Source organism: Meleagris gallopavo, chromosome Z (assembly GCF_905368555.1).
Source record: "Meleagris gallopavo chromosome Z, MGAL_WU_HG_1.1, whole genome shotgun sequence".
NCBI classification, from domain to species: Eukaryota; Metazoa; Chordata; class Aves; order Galliformes; family Phasianidae; genus Meleagris; species Meleagris gallopavo.
In genome coordinates, this window is record NC_139435.1 from 8,058,697 (window position 1) to 8,077,941 (window position 19,245).

A 19,245-nucleotide genomic window follows, 5' to 3' on the forward strand; every position below is an offset into this window, starting at 1 on the left:
GGCTTTCTCCAGCTAGCATTTACCACTAGCACCATAGGTTGCTGCAGGGGCAGAAGGGAAGGGTGGCTCTACTCCCCCCTCTCCCTTAGAAGAGTCACACCTCCTGAAAGAAATGAGAGCCCATATGGACAGTTCTTCCAGCTCTCGCTTGGATTATTCCCAGCTTTAGGCAGGGAATAGATAAGCAGGAGAAATAGACCTGAGCTTGTCTCATCTCTGCATTACTGTAAATAGTTTGACAACCATTACACTAGATCATCAGAAAAATTCCAGTCTTGTGGAAGCTAGTGGGATCTCTGTCTCTCCTACTTGGTGTTGATGTTTTCCACCCTTATGGGATGTACACAGGTGACAAGCAGTCTGTATCTTCTAGTCCTCCACAGTGAGTGAAGTGGGCCCAATAGTATGCTCTTATGGATACAGGTAGCAGTCATATTTTTAGAAGGAAATCACTGAAGTATCTGTGGTCTGCTTCTGTCGCTTCTGATTGCTTTTAGATGTAGCTCTTAGTCTTAATATGTAGTTTGAACCATGAGCCATGAGTGCATGGCTGCTCTGTACAGTGACCTTCAAGCAAGTGCCAATATTAGTTTCCAATAGCTGAATTAGTGTAGTGCTTATAAGCCTGAGCACAGTGCTAGGAGCGTGTACTGTTTCCAAATCAGAGCTGCTCTCTCTGTATGGTGCTGCTCTCATATAGGAATGACAGCTCACTCAGGTATCTCAGTACAATGGAACACTGACGTCTTTTATGAAGTGCTGTGCAATAGAGACGTACTAGAATTATATTTAAACTCCCTTTCTGTGGTAGTTTAGAAGAACTAGAGGTTTCACGTTCTCACTTCTTTTCCTTGTATTTTTAATTTATGACTTTCAGTGTCTTGAGAGATAAATAACTGCTGGAAGGAACTCAATATAAAAATGTTAACAGCAAACATTTTGTCAGTATGGGACTTCTTAGCTTTAACATTTTAGGCTAAATAGTATTTCTGGCTTTAAAATATATTTCACCATGTTGATTGTATTGTGTTTTCATTTTTAAAAGGAACGAGCTTACAAGCCAATAAGCTATGTAGAGCAAATAGCCATTCACTTCTCTTTGAACGGGAACATGATACTCAAAGATTCAGATGAAGGCAGGCGGCAGAGTCTGAGATTAAGCAGTGCAACAGGTTGGTTTATTTTCTGAAATCACAATCATTTTCAGGTGGGCACTGGTACCATTTAGAATCATAGAATCATAGAATCACCAAGGTAGGAAAAGACCTGCAAGATCATCCAGTCCAACTATCCACATACCAGCAATAGTTCCTACTAATTTATTCAACATGAGGGATATAATCATACTTCACAACCATAGAATTGAATAGATTGCATCTTTCTCAAGAAACAAAAACAGAAAAGCACATGAATAGTCAGCCAGATGTTTGCCACGGTAAAACAATACTTGCTTTTGAAGCCAGGTGAACACCACCCACTGAAATTTTCAGAGCTATTTAGTGTCTTTAAAAATGTCTTCTACTACAATTGATTGAACATTCATGTCCAAACTCCTTATCCTGCTTTGCGAATTTCGGCCATGATTTAAATCTTAAAGCAGATATGTTCAGAGGCAGGATGAGTGTTTGGGAAACTGTTTATATACTTGGTGCATTCTTCCTCTCTTACCATTATATCTAATGGACAATGTCAGATATAAGATACTGAGCTAGTTGAACCTTGGACTTTAGCTAGTCATCTACATTGGACTTGTGCAAAGCATTCGATGCTGTCCTGCATGACATCCTGGATGCCAAATTGGAGAAAAATGGAGTTGATGGATGGACCACTGGCTGGATAAGGAATTGGCTGGACGGTTGCACTCAGAGAGTTGCAGTCAATGGTTGATTGTCCAAGGGGAGACTGGTGATTGTGGTGTTGATGGTGTTCTTCAGAGATTGGTACCTGAACTGGTGCTTTTTAATATCTTTTTTAAGTAACATAAACAGTGGGATTGAGTGCAGTCTCAGCAAGTTTGCGAAAGACACCAAGCTGAGTGGTGCAGTTGACACTGGAAGGAAGGGATGCCATCCAGAGAGACCTGAACAGGCTGGAGAGGTGGATCCATAGCAACCTCATGAAGTTCAACAAAGCCAAGTGTAACATCCTGCACCTGGGTCAGGGCAATCCCAAGCACAAATACAGGCTGGGCAGAGAATGGCTTGAAAGCATCCCTGAGGAGAAGGGCTTGGGGCATGTTGGCTGATAAAAGACTCAACATGAGCCAGCAGTGTGCGCTTGCAGCCCTGAAGCTCAATCGTATCCTGGGTTGCATCAAGCATGACCAGCAAGTCAAGGGAGATGATTCTGCCTCCCTGCTCTGCTCTCATGAGACCCCACCTGGAGTACTGCATCCAGTTCTGGGATCCCCAGCACAAGAATGATGTGGAGCTGTTGGGGTGGGTCCAGAGGAGGGCCACAAAGATGATCAGAGGGCTGGAGCACCTCCCCTACGGGGACAGGCTGAGAGAGCTGGGATTCTTAAGACTGGAGCAGAGAAGGCTCTGGGAGCACCTTATAGCAGCCTTCCAGTACCTGAAGAGGGCTTACAGGAAAGCTGGGGAGGGATTTGTTACAAAGGTTATGTAGTAACAGGATGAGGGCAAATGGCTTTAAGCAGAAAGAAAGTAGATTTAGACAAGATATTGGGAAGAGATTCCATACTGTGAGTGTGATGAGACACTGGGACAGGTTGCCCAGTGAGGTTGTGGATGCCTTCTCTCTGGAAGCATTCAAAGCCAGGCTGAATGGGGCTGTGAGCAGCCTGGTCTAGTGAGATGAGACCCTGCGTCTCATAGCAGGGGGTTGGAACTAGCTGGTCCTAAAGGTCCCCTCCAACCCAAACCATTCTATGGTTCTATGGTTCTAGTATTGTAATTCTTATGTTATCTGTCAGGAAACATACTTTAATCAGACACTAAAGAGCTATGCTGTCAGGAAACACTTTTAGGATAGGATTTTCCTCAGGGAAAAAGTGTTTAGTGATTTTCTCATGTTTTGACTGTTCGAGAAAGAAGCTGTGTCACAAAGAATGTCCTGTTGAAGTGGTAGCACAGTGATATCACTGTTCCTGAGAACAGCTGTTACCAGTGGCCTTGGAGGGATAGTGCCTCTTTTCTTTTACACTTAACAAAATATGCGTAATGATCTGAAGTATGACAAAATGCTAAATGGAATTGTCATTGCCACGAAAGCATGGATTGTTGATGTTGGCAGTGCTTTTCATTGTGTGCAAACGAACCAGTTTAAAGCAGCTTGATGCTAACTAGCATCACTACACACTCAAGGCTGTGACTGGTATGTAGATATCCATCATTGTCTTAATACGGTGTTGTGGTTTAGCCCAGCAGGTGGCTAGTACATTTATTTTTATCTGTATAAATAAGAACAAATCACACTATAACTCTTTTGTACCTTGAGAGCATTGCCCATAATTGTATGTAACAGCAGACTTTTTTAGAGTGCAGCAAGGTCCAGAGCTGAAAGGATACTCCAGAAACAAAGTTACTCAGATCAGAAGTTATTTCAGAAGTTTAATTTGAGCGAAACTCAGATTTTTTATTTCATCAGTGAGAATTATTGCAGTGTGACCTAGTAATAATATTGCTTTTTTCTGTCTTTGAGCAATCACCCTGCAAACTGAGAATTGGCTACCCTGTTGTCTAATGAGAAAATATTAGAAAAAGATGCATTTGTATATTAATACTGCAGAAGATAGGACAGTGTACAGAATATCATATATTGTATCCTATTATACTAGATTAATTCACTTATCTTTTCTGTCATCAGAAAAAGCTCCTTCTGAGACTTCTGCAGTAGTATCTGAAGAGGCAGAGATTAAAGATGAAAAATCAGACGATGCTCAGGTAATGCGCCATAGTCAGCTGAGAACTGTACGTTTTATTTTTAATATTGGATTAGAAACCCTCTTTATTATAAAATGAGCTCACTGAGATAAGCTTCGGTAATCTATTCTTTTGTGCCTGAGATGTCTCAGCTATTGCTGAAATTCTGCACTTTCTCCTGAATAGCTGGGGTCCTCCTACCTTTCCTCGATTTGGAGCAGGTGTACAGAGGATGACAGGTCCCTACATACTAGGTCTGTCTTCATCCAGATACGATATCATGATGGAGCTGGGACTTGGAATCTTTCTGAACAGTATGTGAAATCTCTGTATTTCCCTGAAAGGGAAATTGGTTAAAAATAAAATGCAGAGAGATGAAAGCAGCAAGTGTAACTAGTTTAACTGAGATGTGGCCGACTTAGAAACAGTTGGCTGATCAGGAAAGGAGTGTGCTATGAGCAGTTTGTTCTTACCAACACAGTGTCATGCCTGGTAATCAGTTTCAGATTGAGCTAGTTTCAGATTGAACTGATTGTCTACAAAAGCAGTGAAAACATAAATTCATGGGACTCTAATATGATCTTCTGATCCTCAGGTCTAATTCATTTTATCAAAGGCAGTCATGCTATATTATCCTGTTCATATGAGGCTCTGTTTTATAGTAACTTCATTTCCTGTTCTTCTCTTTCTCCATTTAGATTAGATACTTGTCCAGAATCTCCTTGCTCTGATAGCCAGAAGTCTCCTAATTATCATCTTTTATATTTTGATCTTAAATTTTTCCTTTGCCAACCTGTGGCCATTTGAATAGGTACCAATGTTGCTATCTGGCTGGAACAGCTTTTGCTTATGATGTAACCCACCCTGCCCCCACATCCTCTCAGCCACAGTTGGACTTACTTATTTGCCTATTTCATGATCATCCCCCACCAAATCCTCAATAACAGTCTCTGCTCCTAGGCAACAAAATTCCAGCAGTCTGGTAAGTTCTTCAAAAGGGAGGAAATATCTGATCCTTCCAGCGTTCTCTTGCAGGCTGTGGAAGAGGAAGAGGCAGAGGGGGCAGAGACAGCAGAAGCAGCTGAAGCAGCAGAGGCAGAAGAGCCTCCTCCCCCAAAAGTAAAGGAGAAAAAGCTTGCAAACCAGTTCAACTTCATTGAGAGATCTTCAAGGACACTTGACAACCCTTTGCGGGTACGCTGCTTGCTGCTGTTTCCTTCAGTGATCCAGAGAATCTTTCCTTGGGTGGGCAAGTGGAGCATGTTTGTGTCATATTGTGTAATCCTTGTAGATGCTGGTAGGAGGGAAAAAAAAAAAAGCACAACAGTTTTTCAGTATGGTAAAACAACATTTGATGATGGTAACACATTTGAGATAGTGAAAGTGGTGACCAAAAAATTCTTGCCTTAAGGACTGTAGGACAGTCTATAAAAATTTGGTGCTACTGTAAGTCTTCACATCTCTTCTCGGTCCACAAGAAAATCTGTATTTGCATCATAACCAGTAATGTTTGTGCAGTGATCTGGGAATTATTTGGATGCTGAATCAATCCAAGATCAGTATTATTCTCAGTATCTGCTATGAGAAGGTAGTTTCCACAGCTGGACTATGTCACTGCAAAGAGTCTCGGTGTATAAATTACACTTTCTTATGCTTTTTTTTTTTTTTTTTTAACTTAGGAAAGAGCATCCCAGTCGGAGCCTACACCTTGTAAAAACTTTTCAGCCAATGCTAACCAGGTATATCCTTCTGACTTCATTAACCATTTTGGAAAATATACAGGAAAATTGTTGTCTTTGCATTCCTTGTACTGGAATGAACTCCTGTGGCTTTGATTTCTGATTTGAACTGGAGAGCAAAGTAACATGGCCCTCTTTTCTGTCTTTATGGGTAAACTTTATTTCTAACGTCAGGTGTCTCTGTTCAGCTGGTTTTGATTGATCATTTACCACCAACCCCTGGCTGGTTTTAGAAGGCTTTAAATGTGTAGAAATGGAGAACCACACTGTGAAAATGGTTCTGGGCTCAGCAAAAGTGTCAACGGTTTACGGGCTGGTTTGGCCCGGTTCCGTGACTAGAAGGGTGGAGGGATCCGCGGATCCGCGCCCCCGGAAAAGGAAAATAGGGGACCCCGAAGTAATTGAAAACAGTGGAGGTGAAACAAACTAATTTAATTTTATAAGGAGAGAGAGAGAGAGAGAGTGTGTGAAATTGAAGGGGGATCGGCCTCACCACAACGCTGAGATGAGAAGTGCAGTCCAGAGAGGCGCAGGCAGAGAAGCGCAGGCAGAGAAGCGCAGGCAGAAAAGCGCAAGCGAAGCAGCGCAGGCAAAGAAGAGAGCATCAGGTGACCTTGCCGGGAGTTCTATCTCCTCGCTGACCGCAAAGCCCCCTGGGGAAATGTAGTTCTTGTTCTCCTCCGGACAGGCACCCGGAACTTGAGCATCAGCAGTCAAACCCCCAGTGCATTACATGATGTTATGATGTGGAATACTGATAACCAAAAATCATGAAACCATGACAAAGAGCTGAGCTGAACTCTTCAGGAACTGCAGCTGCTTCTTGGAGGCACTGACTCCTCCTGGGAGATGGCTGACTTTGGGATGAGGATCACTCTGTTGTTGACTATTTTCCATCAGTGCATGGTGGGTAAGCTGGTCATTTAGGAAGAGCTGTGGTCCAACATTCCCTGCCTGTTCTAGGAAGTGGGAATGTGCCAGTTTATTCATGATTAAGATCTGTTCCACAATTGTTTTCCATTACTTTCTCCATCTATTAAATACATACATACATATATATTAATTCATATAGTTATACATACACATTTATTAATTCATAATAGTAAATATATATATATAAATTCTGCATGACATTTTACACATGAAGTACAATAGCTTCCACTGGAAAGGGAATCCAGCCAGTTCTGTTGAGTGCTTCTCACAAATATTTGCAAAATATATCTGTGTATATACACTGATAATAATCTTGTCTCTTGTGTTATCAAAGTACCCTGGGAACATCCAGGAGAAAGTATTAAGTAATGATAGCAAGTAAAATGCTACTGTAAGCGAGTGATAGGAAGAGGAGGGGAGGTGTCTCTGTCAAGCTGGAGATTATAACCCAGTTTATTCCTGAACTTGAATTCACAGAGTAACTGGCCTGAGAGCTTTCTTCCTTTCAGTTGGAGTTTTCTTTTTTTGTTTTTTTTTTGACAGTGAGGTGACCTCAGAATTGGAGAATATAGAAATTTTGCTTGAAATTTTTGAAAATCTTTTTCTTTTAATTTTCCTGTTAAAAAGATTTTAATGTAAGCTGTTTTTTCCTCAACTCTTTTGCCTTCTTGTTCTTCCTTGTGCTCATAATTTTTTCTTAAAAAGATTCCTGTTTTGCCTCTTCTCTCACTCTTTTCATTACACCTTGTTTTGTCCTTCCCTTGATATTTAGAACATCTTTTCTTCTCACTTCCACCTGCAAATTTATGACATAATGCACATTTTCTTGCTACAGATTTTCTTTTACTTTCTATATTCCACTGTTTTAGTCTCCTTTGTATTTGATTCATACTCCCTCTCTTAAGATGATGTATCAGATTTAGACTACCATTTCTCTTTGCTGAAAGTAATATAACTGCTTCAGATACAGTACTAGCACTGCAATACTAATGAATAGTTCTCAAGTGGAAAAATTACTTTTGGATCTACTCAAGTAAGACATTCCTGGCATGTGGCTTAGCAGAAGATATTAAACTGCTCTCAGTTTCCATTTCATCATATGCTTCAGAGTTAGAGTTCAAGATTTAAACTGTGTTAAGCAGCTACAGTTTAATTTTCCAACACACGAGAAATGTCACAGAGCAGATGTTTAATGCATGTTTCCTATTAAACACTAAAAATTAGCCGAAAAGAATATCCTACAAAAAAGATACAGAGTCAAAGCACCAAGGAGAGTGTTGGGAAAGGGAAATTATTAGTAATGTAATACTTTATTCTCAAGAAGTGAAACATGTCACATCAAGCTTTGAATATATTGCTTGGTCCTTCATTGTTTTGCCTGCTGTCTTTCAGCTGATCCTGGTGACAGTGTTACTGTTTGGATTGTGTGGATGATTTTTTTTCTGCAGCATAATCAAGTCCTTACAAATTCTGCCTCTTATCTGTCTCTCAGTGGGAGATCTATGATGCCTATATGGAGGAGCTTCAGAAAATGGAGAAGTCAAAAGAGAAAGAGAAACCAAAAGCTCAGATAGGAAAGAAAGAGGAGAAGAAGAGGGGAAGAAAGTTAATTTCACTGGAATCACAGGTATATTCCACAGCACTAGAAGTAGCTTGCTGAGAGTGGTAGTGAATACTTCCATCATGCAAGCAAGGGGGAATGCAGCAACTCATGCTGACTATGCAGCAAGTTCTGTTAGCTGGCATGTAACAAACCTAAGCAATGCAACTACTGTTTTTTACTAGGAACCATATTTCCAAAACAGGGATTTCTTCCATTTTTGATTTGTTGTTCTTTTTATAGGAATGCAAAACAGTGTGAAGCCATAATCTTGACTCAAAGCTCATTTCCAAGAGCATTATCATGATTGCGTCTCATTTTTGATTAGCACATGAGGGGTAAAAGAATGAAATAAGTTGAAACACTCTTTGACTTTATACAGACTTTTCCATGGGATGTAGAAGCATTAAGTCTTCTGATGAAAGGCAAAGAAATTTAGGATTTCTTCAAAATGTTACTAAAACAATATATTAAAATAAATGCTGCTACTTTTTATTATTTTAGTGATAATGCTATGTAATTATAACATAAGTATTTTACAGTTGTATACATATAAATTTTGTATAATAGAAACACAGAGTTCTGTTCTAAGCTTGCCCCTACCATAAGTGTAGGTGCATCACTGTAACTAAGACACATCCTTGTAATGTAAGCTGGCTCCTGAAAAGGACTTCAGCACTTTCATACCATACACTGATTTGGCTGCAGAGGATTTGGCCTTCTGAGCTTTCGCAGTAGCCTTTAGCTCTTAAAAATTTTGCAGTTTAAAGAGACCAGAAACATGTTCTGACAGGCTTCCTCCTGTGACTATTGCCACTGATATTCACAGTACTTTCTAGAACTAATAAACCTTTCACCTAAGTGTTGAGAACTAAGCCTAAAGTCAGTGATGCAATTATGGGCTTAAAGAGGGGAGTTCTTAAAGCTGTCCGTTAAATTGAAATAAAAATTCTACTAATGGAACCACATTGTAAAAAAAACTACTGCATGTTCAACTGACAACAGTGGGAAGCTGAAATCTGTGCATCTGTGATCCCTCCCCTTGGTACTTTGCCTTTCACAGGGTGATTACAGGGAAATCAGAATACAATGGAAAAGTGTAATTGAAATCTCTTTAAGCAGAGCCAGTATTCGACTTTGAAACTCACTGCGAGACTCATGGGGTGGTTGGAAGTGTATGAAAAAGCTGCTGAATTTTCCACTCACTAACTGGAAGCATACAATCAAAGCATCCAGGCATTACAATTTGATTATGAGTAACTCTATAAACATTTTGGGACTGTCAATATAAGGAGAACGTTGAGTTGCTCAAGTAGGTGCACGGAAAAGCAACAGAACTGTAGAGGGGAATAGAAAACAAGTGTTATGAAGAGCAGCTGAAGGAACTGGGACTGTTTAGTCTGGAGGAGAGGAGGCTGAGGGAAGACTTTATTGCTCTCTACAACTCCCTGAAAGGAGATTGTAGTGAGAAGAGTGCGAGTCTTTTCTCTCAGGTGAGAAGTGATAACACACAGGTGACGTGATACACCAGGGGAGGTTTGGGTTGGACATTATGAAGAATTTCTCCATGGAGAAGGTGGTGAAACATTGGAACAGGTTACCCAAGAAGGGGCGGAGACCCCGTCCTGAAGGTATTTTAAAGATGTGAATGTGGCACGTGGATGGACATGGCTTAGTGACGTGACTTGGTAAGTTAGGTTGATAGTGGGATGGTAGTTGATGACTCTGAAGGTCTTTTCCAACCTAGATGATTCTATGGAAATTAAAGATTGATTGCATCAGAATCTGTATCTCTAATTTCAAGCTAGCAAATGGAAAAGTGGGCTTCCAAATTCTAACTCACAGGTTATATATATTGGAAAGAAGATTTCCAGCTAAACTTTTTTGAGGACTTTCTGCCTTTGACAGCTGCTGAAGTGGAGATGTGGAATCACAAGCAGGAAATACAGGTGATCTGCATGATGGCTAAAATCAAGGAAGCTGTGACTAGAAGCAGTTATTGATTCCCACTGTTATTTCTGTATCTACTAAGTAGACACTGGAGCTACTGAGACAATACTGGATTCAGCCCAAAGGGAGGAAGAGAATAAAGTGAGCAGATATTACCAGAGGTAGATTACTGATGGAAGCTCTTGCTGTGGTAAAAAGCTGTGAAAGAGAACATCCAAGGTCTAGAGATGTTTGAGATGATAGTAGAGTTAACTGAGGAATTAGAAACAATGGAATTAAATAAAGGAGAAACAGTACTAGTACTGAGCAAGAGGCCAGAAGAACAGGTAACTGGCTAATGAAGAAAACAGTCCATAAAAGAATGTGGCCAAAGGCGGAGAAGAGAAAGAGCTTTGATAGTTGAACAGAAGGGCACTGCTATGAGAAAAGAAGTAGAATTAGGCCATGAATAACACTGGGGAAGGAGGAGAAAAAGCAGGAAACAAATGGCTTGACGAAGCAGAAGAGAGAGGCAGGCAGCAAATAAAGGAATTGAGATTACCAGCATTCTGAATGAAGGATAAGAATGATATAAAGAAGAATGCAAGTGAATGAAAGACAGAAATACAGAAAAGTATTTGACTGGAGTCTGTGATAGACTTTCTGAAATCTCTCAATCTGCCTGTCACTCACCTGGATCTAGAGGGAAGAGGATATGCTATGCTACATCCAAGAGAAGCAATATAATGTTTAATTTTTTTTCCTTACTTTTCAATAAAGGCAGCAAAATAGAACATGGAGAAGACTGGATACTGAAGAGAAATTATATGAAACCTGAAAATAGCTTAAAGTGGGGAGAACTAGGCAGAAGTGTTGTATCTGCTTGTCCTGTTCTTACTGTTCATGAGCCATCTGCTCATGCCTCTGATTATAGAGAAGATCCCAGCTAGAGATAGTCTTGGTCTGATCCAGTGTGACCCTCCTTATGTTGTTATGAGAGCATAGAAATTACCTTGTTTGACATAGATGCAACATTAAGTAAAGAGACTAATGCTGTTGAGTGGATGCAAGCTAGCTCTTCTTACCCTTTAGATGACAAGATATAAAATCACAAGTCAGACAATAAGGACTTTTGACAGATCAATCAAGAGGAGGCTGAAGCTATGCAACTGGAGAATAGCAAGGCCAGATGATGTATAAGAGAAGTGAAAATGATTCCACTGATCTAGCCTGTTAAAGGCTACTCTGCATGGCAGTAGAAGTAATTTAGAAAGGAAGAATGCAAAATTGGGAGTAAATATGAAATGAAATAGTATATGTGTTTCGCGAAGTAGCCTGTGTCCAAATAATCTCAACTTCTTTTGATAAGGGAAAAGTTTTTTTCCTTAAAAATGAAAATGCAGTAAAGGTAAACCTAAAGATGAGTAGATCTATTGCTGTATTATGCCTCTGAGGAAGTAAACTGAATTAAGTAAACTGGAAGGGCTGTTACTAGTATAGATTGGGAAGGACTGGTGGAGTGGGAGGCTATGCGTTTTTGAACATCGAAAAATGTCTTAGATGAAGTGAGGGCTTACTGCTTGAAATGAAAGGGAGAAACATGAATCTATCAGCTGGTGAGTTGTGGTGTGGATATAAAAAGAAAGGTACATTGCTGGAAAATCTTGTGTGAGGGGTAGCAGAGGAATAACATTTCTGTTACGCCTGTCCCACTACAATATTACTTCTCCTTGAGATATGCCCACTGAGATAGCCCAGATCACAGGGTCGTAATTATAATTTGGAAGCTCTCAGACAACCACCAATTTATTTTTATAATAACAGCGGAAAACCAAATGCAATTAACCTTCTTATTAGTGTTTGCCTGCTTCTGTTCAGCTGAAGGGCAGGATGAGTTGTTACCAACATCCTTGTCTTCATTCTGCGGTTTACAGCCTGTCAGCATTAAAAACAAGTAATAAAAATGAACAGAGTATAATTCTAGAAAGTAATAGCTGCTTGACAGGATTCAATGTGAGGGCCTCTGTTTGGGATTTGCAGTGGATGGAGATGTTGGCTGGGCAAGAGATGGCAACACACCTGTAACTATGTTTTTTTTCTAAAAGCTTGGAATTCTTGTAGCATCCATATATGTGTTGCAAGAGATATGAACTGCTATTGCACTGATTCTAGGGTGGAGTTTGGTTCTACAGTTACAGATCAGCAGAAGTATTGTTCCATGCTCCAGTTAAATGGAGCTGCATATTGCAACTGGCCAGCTGCTGAGAGGCAAACCTGAAACAATTAGTGTTAATGAATAGTACAACAAGCCCAGGATCTGTGGCCAGCAGAGACAGGGAGGTGATTGTCCCTCTCTGCTTTGCCCCCCTGAGGCCCCATATGAAGTGCTGTCTCCAGCCTGGAGAAAAGAAGGCTGCGAGGTGACCTCATTGCAGCCTTTCAGTACCTAAAGGAAGCCTACAAACAGGAGAGGAACCAACTCTTTGAAAGGGTAGATAACAGCAGGACAAGGGGAAATGGTTTGAAGTTGAGGGAGGGAAGATTTAGGTTGATGTCAGGGGGAAGTTCTTTACAGAGAGAGTGGTGAGGTGCTGGAACAGGCTGCCCAGAGAGGTTGTGGATGCCCTGTCCCTGGAGGTGTTCAAGGCCAGATTGGATGGGGCCCTGGGCAGCCTGGTCTGGTATTAAATGGGGAGGTTGGTGGCCCTGCCTGTGGCAGGGGGGTTGGTACTTCATGATTCTTGAGGTCCCTTCCAACCTGGGCCATTCTGTGATTCTGTGACATACATTTTCGAAGTATTAACCCATTAACTATCTTAACAGGTGATTCCAATAACATTATTGCTGTTCAAAAAATAATTTATGCACAGAAGCAAGTAAAACAAATGTACTAGCGATGAGCTCTCATTACATTTGTCTTGTTAAGCCAGAGTTGCCCTATAAAGAAAAAAATCAGTTTCAAACAGATCTTTGAAAAAAGATAAATTAGACCTATCACTTCCACTGGAGATTTATTTCAGTAAGATAAGAATAAGTCAAACCTGAAATAGCAAAGGATTGAGTGAGAAAATAACTTACTCTGATACAGTTTAGTGCCAAAAATGTGGTTATTCATGACTGCGTTGCTTACACACACATAGCTACCTAATATGAAATCTGACTTAAAGCTCTTTTCAATTAATCTGGACAGTTTCCTGCATTGCAGAAAACCTTCACTGAATGACGCATTGTTTCTTCATTTACAAAGTTTTTTGTTTGTTGATGGTTGTTTTTTTTTTTTAGTTCAAAGCCTATTTTCCACTGACGACAACAACAAATTGATTTTATGGATGTTTCAGGACCTACCATCATCTTTGGGAACACAATAAAGTAATCCTTGTCTTCTTCTCAGGTTGGAATTTCTCAGGTGGAAATTCAGAAAGTTTGCAGTGCAGTTTTCATCGCATGTGAAAGAGGAAAGTCTCATGTCTGATCAGTACAACACTGCCATTCTTTCCCAGCTCCTTCCCATAGCACAAGCACGTTAAAAAGAAGAGAGTTTATCCTACTTAGTAGTTGAATGGAACACAGCAGAGATAGCACACCTGATGAACCAGCAGTGCTCCAGGGGAGCCATTCTTTATACCCAGTAACTACTTCTTTTTCAGCGTTTATTGCTCTTCTCTCTCTAAATCAAGTTGTAACCTTTTCAGCACTTACCCTCTGTCAGCTAAGCTCACTTAGAGCAATATGATGGTGGCAGCCCACGCCATTTTTATAGTCGTGATCCCAATATCGCTGAAGAAGTGTTAGCAAAGGTTAATTGCTTTTTTTTTCTACAAAGTATTTCAGAGAAAGACATCTTATAGTGGCAGAAGCAGTAATAGCAACTTAGAGTCAAAAGAGTGAAACCTCAGCGACTGAGAATATTGATTTCTGCTTGGGATGTTTCAAGTATCTTCTTTCTCTCCCTCTTTAATTTCTGTCAGTACTTCTGAAGTCATAGTGCCTAAGGAATATTTTGCAGAAAGTCAAACTGTGTTAAAAAAATACACATCCCTGTGCTTTCTAAAATTCTGAACATGACAGCAAACTCTGCTCTTGAAACATGCTCTCGAGAAGTCCTCCCACTGACCCAGGGAAAAGCTGAAGAACGTAACAGTGGTCACATTATGTGGCTGGGACTCTAACCACAACTGAATGTGTAAGAAAGGCTAACAACACAGCAAGTGTGTATCATATCCCTCCCTCATCCAAATATTCTTCCAGCATTCAACTACTTTGAGCTTTTTCCCAGAGCTGATGTTGTTTGGCACATAGAAGTATGTGTTCAATCTTCTCTGAATCCATGTAAAACGTTTGCTGTACCCTTTGATAAGGAGTTGCACAATTGTCATCCTGCTGTGAATCACCTCATTTTCTTTGTTTTTAAGTTGACTTCCATTAACTTTTCTTGATAGTCCTCGTTTTATATTGGAAAAGACAATGACTAGTCAGCCACTGTCCATCTTCTCATGACTATTTAGTACTTCGTAAAACCACAGAATGGCCTGGGTTGAAAAGGACCACAATGATCATTGAATTTCAACCCCCCTGCTATATGCAGGGTCACCAACCACCAGACCAGGCTGCCCAGAGCCACATCCAGCCTGGCCTTGAATGCCTCCAGGGATGGGGCATCCACAGCCTCCTCGGGCAACCTGTTCCAGTGTGTTGGTAGATTTCACAGACTTGTCTCATGGCTTTCTAAGACAACTCTTTCCCAGACTGGCAAGTCCCAGCCTACTCAATTTTTCCTGGGACAGAAACTGCTCTGGATCATGAGTCACCTCTAATGCCCTTCCAAGTTCTACTTTATCTTTTCTGAGGTGGGAGAAGACTGTACACATTAAAAAAAGATAGAGGCAAACTATGTAGTCATAAAAAGTGTTGCAGATTATAGAATTGTTTTTTTTTCCTTTGTCCTGCCACCTTTCTGTATGGGTTTTATGCTCTTGCCACAAAATTTGTCTCTCTTGTACCTGTTCAGGGCCTTCAAAAGAAGCAGAGGGTTGAGATGCACATAATCCAAAGCCATATTGTTAGTTCTGATTGTGACTGTGCAGTGTAATTTTGGCAAATCAGTTCATTTTTTTATTTTCATGGTTAGGGCAATCTCTGGGCTGTGCCCAGAGGATGACAAGTCTCTTTTTACTGTGTTGACTGTGGGGGAAATCATACTGTGCTGGCAGTCATTGGTTCCTGGCAGGGGTTTGAAGATGAAAGGCTCTGAAACCCTGCTGGGGCTTTGAGGCAGCAGTAAGATTTAGAGGGAGATTCAGGTCCTTGGAGCAACATGCTGTCAAAATGCTTTGCATATACTTTGGCATTCTCACACCATTTTGCAAAACTGTTCTGGCATTGCTCTCACAGTCACAAACTGTCTGGGGAACTTTAAGCTCTGTCCCTCCAGTTGCTGGCATGAAGATTTTGTTCTACTTCTGGCTAGCCCAGCTTGAATTTTGCTTCTGTTCACTCAAACACGTGCACAGAATAGAGAACATAGTAATACAGAAAAAACAGGAATGGAGTTTAATAAGAAGACGGGATAAGAACGTTGTGATCAGGCACAGGGCTCAGTCAGACAAGTATACAGTTAATCAGAGTCCACTGGCCTTGCAAAATGCCACTCCCCAGGAGGTCTCCCTTGCTATACCTGAAGCATTACCTGCATTCATTCCCACATGCAGATTCACCCACGTGTGGTGTTCTTCAGTGAGGTGGGTCGGATTTTCTACTGTATCGAAGCATTTTCCACAAAAGCTGGACAGCCAGCTGCCCTTTGCGTGTCTGTTATGTATACTGTGTGAGCTCATGGACCTGTGTGTGCATTCAGCTGGAACTAACAGTGATTAATGGGAGGATTTCTACATCCTGTGATCTTTACTTAAGACAGGATACCCGAAAGCTCTGCAGGCAAATAGAAGAGGTTGCTGATACGTTATCAAACATGATTGTATTGGTGAAGCTAAGGAATTGTTACCAAGTGAGTCAGGGGATGGATCATGTGTGTGCTTTTAAGCTCATCCCATCATGAAACAGACTGGATAAGTTGAGGAAATTAAGACTCTGACTGCTTTCATGGACAAGCACCTTGCATTGAGCTAAATCAGACGCAAACACTGAAATTATATCTCAGGAGTGAATGGCATCTTGTTGAACTTAACATAGATTTGTTGCCTTAATTCAAGTGCCCTTATTATTAGGTAGTAGTATGAGGAGCTTCAGTGTACCCTTATTCAAGGTGGAAAGACTCAAACTTTTCTATCACAAAGGTCTGAAGGACTTGTAATCTACAGGATTTCTCTTATTTGTTTATCTTTTCAACAGGCTAATGATATAACCAAGATTTCCAATGCTGCCAAAATAATGGAGCGGATGGTGAATCAGAACATATTTGATGACATTGCACAAGGTACTGCCCTACTGGGAGATGGTGTTTGCTCTCAAAACAGAATTCCTGCAGATGACTGGCCATAATTGTAGCAAAAATCACAACAGGTCCTCTGGGAAAGCTGGCTCTTAGTAAAAGAAGCAGGCAGGGATTTTGGCAAAAGATACCAAGGCAGTGGTTAGCAGTGGAAGATTGGAGCACAGTGCCTTTCTATGAAAACTGGTTTGTTGCCTTATGGTATGCTGGTGTCTCCAATGTTGAATGTTAGACAAATAGAGCTAAAAAGAGCAGGGCTAGCAACTGGCTGGTATACACAAGGCAAACAGACAGCAACTGCACTCATTCAAAAGATATGCATGACAGCACCGCTTTGTGCAGGCTGGGCCAGCAGGTCTGGTAGGCGTTGTCTTTCCTCAACAGGTAGTTCCCTCCTGGATGCAGGTCTTGGTGGCAAAGCAGCCAGTGCAGAGCAACCCTCACATGATCACAGAATCATAGGATTTGGAAGGGACCTCTGGAGATCGTCAGCATATGTAGTACTCATGCTATTTTGCAAGGGTTTTCACACCTTTGCTCAGCTCCCTCTTGAAAGGCTGCATCTAGCTCTGAGAATGACCTGAGACGACTACTTGCTCTCACTGCTGCTTTCTTATTCACTCTTTGTCACCTTTCAGACCATCAGCCTTTTGTGTGAGGACTTGGTGCTTGCTAAAGTGCAGGACTTAAGCGTTGTTTTGGAGTGAGACTTAAAGACCGAGACGGCTTTTGTATTAATAACTGGGTTGTACCGAGGCTGTGAGAATGACAGAGATTCTTTTAAAGCTTATCTGGTTCTTAACCATGGTTAAGTATTTCAGATTTTTTCCATGAGACTTATTATTTGATTTTGGTTTTAGATTTTAAATATTTTGAGGATGCCTCCGATGAATACAGGGACCAGAGGGGAACTCTCCTCCCACTCTGGAAGTTCCAGTATGACAAAACCAAGAGACTTGCAGTTACTGCCATCTCCTGGTAAGTCTCCTTAATGCAAACTTGCTCTCAGTTCTGCCGAGCAGGGGAATTAACTGTCGTGCCACTTTACAAGGCAGTTCTGGTTGCCGTGGAAACATTATTTTGAGTAATTACAGTCATCATCTTTGACAGCATCTAAACATGCCATGCACTTCTGGATGGAAAGCACCTGTGTGAGGCTAAATATGTCAAGCTTGGGACATTCAGCAAAAGGTGAAGACCCAACAGGTGTGGGGCAGTGTTAGGGCAAAGCGAGTGCAGTTAGAAAGGCAAATAAGCATCCTTTCTTGGGAAAGTTGAGATAGATGGGACTTATCTTTGGATAATATGCTGTAAGAATCAATCCTACAAAGCCGAGGGAAAGAGAAGAGATGGTGCCGTTTTTGACAAGAGATGTAAAGAAGTAGAAAGGGAAATGCAAACACTGCATGTGCTGGTTACATTATCATCATATGCTGTAAGATGCTGAAGCACTCACACCTGGTCCTTATGCAGGCACTGCTGAGACAGCAGTGGTATTTACCTATGGGGTTCTTACACACTTCAGTTTAACAGCCATTTGACCTGCAGTCCACTTTTGCTTATTTACTCCTGACCAGTCTGAAAACTATCATTTGAAAACTTTCAAATCAGCTCATGGTCACTGCCGCAAAAAAACTTCTCAACCTGAATGAATCCTTTACTTTTCATTGTACTTGATCCTCCCCCGAACTGGCATTGGCTTGTTCATGCAGTTGTGTGAAACTTACGTAGCTCCTGCCCTGTGCTTTACTACCTCCTCTTGTTGGTAGAGCAGTGTAATATAGTTCCAAGGAGGAACTATAGAGAGAGACAGAGCAGGATTGCTATCTTTTGTCCTTTCAGGCCATTACAAGTTTTATACTTTAATAGAATATTGAGGAGGTTGTTGTGTGAGAATTACAAAATAATACTAAAATGAGATGTAAAATTGAGAAAAAAGGCATCTTTTACATGTCATTTGTGTTGCTGTTATTCCTGTCTCCAGGTGATTATAAGACAAAGATGGCCCAGAAATTGAAAAAAAACGACCCCAAATTGCCTTATGTAATAAGCTTTTCTAATTTAATTTTTATTCTCACATTACTATCAGTGATGGTGCTTTTAGTGGATAGAACAGGAGCAAGAGCATTAGGATGCCTAGGTATTTACCCAAGTGAGAAAGGAGAAATATTTTTATTTTATCAATTCAGAATAGTCAGGGAAACAGTAATTAGGTAAGTTTCACATCCATTCATTTCCAGTGACTATGGACAGCAACAGTACTGAACTGTGCACACAGAGCAGAAGTTGTAACAGTAGATAATTTTCAAATAAAGGGACTTTTGAAGGTATAATAGCTAGTTACTCAGTTAGCATGCTTTTACAAAACTGATAACTAATTGAATCAGAAGGGAATTTCCTTTCCTAAGCTATGGTGATGAATTTTTGAACCAACACTTGCTTCTTGAATCATCCATTATGATTTAGTGATTGTGAAAGTAAGCTTATTGAGTATTATTCTTCGGTGAGTTAGAAACTCCTTTATTCTGGCTTCTGAAAGATAGAAGCCAACACACTCCTGCCTTCTTCCATTCTTCAAAGACCTCATCTTTAAAAGTAAACTTTACATAATCATTAAGTACATAAGCCAAGAAATGCTGGAGATTGGTATCATATATAAGTCTTTGCCCTTTTTATCTGTTTTATCTACTGCTGTGGTCTTCAGATGTTATA

The 19,245-nt window shown here is 40.7% G+C and overlaps 1 protein-coding gene across 2 annotated transcripts in view; it reads left to right on the plus strand.

Annotated features, from left to right (window-relative positions):
• The window catches only part of DNAI1 (dynein axonemal intermediate chain 1), a 140,746-nt gene that overhangs the window by 17,777 nt on the left and 103,724 nt on the right, over positions 1-19,245 (plus strand). Inside the window, exons 5-11 of one of the 2 annotated variants that reach the window (XM_085214429.1) lie at positions 1,046-1,172; positions 3,829-3,905; positions 4,920-5,078; positions 5,564-5,623; positions 8,049-8,183; positions 16,434-16,518; positions 17,394-17,511. In XM_085214429.1, the coding sequence (XP_085070555.1) occupies positions 1,046-1,172; positions 3,829-3,905; positions 4,920-5,078; positions 5,564-5,623; positions 8,049-8,183; positions 16,434-16,518; positions 17,394-17,511 (761 nt within the window). The remainder of the gene's footprint in view (positions 1-1,045; positions 1,173-3,828; positions 3,906-4,919; positions 5,079-5,563; positions 5,624-8,048; positions 8,184-16,433; positions 16,519-17,393; positions 17,512-19,245) is intronic. The other variant, XM_085214430.1, reaches the window with a different exon arrangement.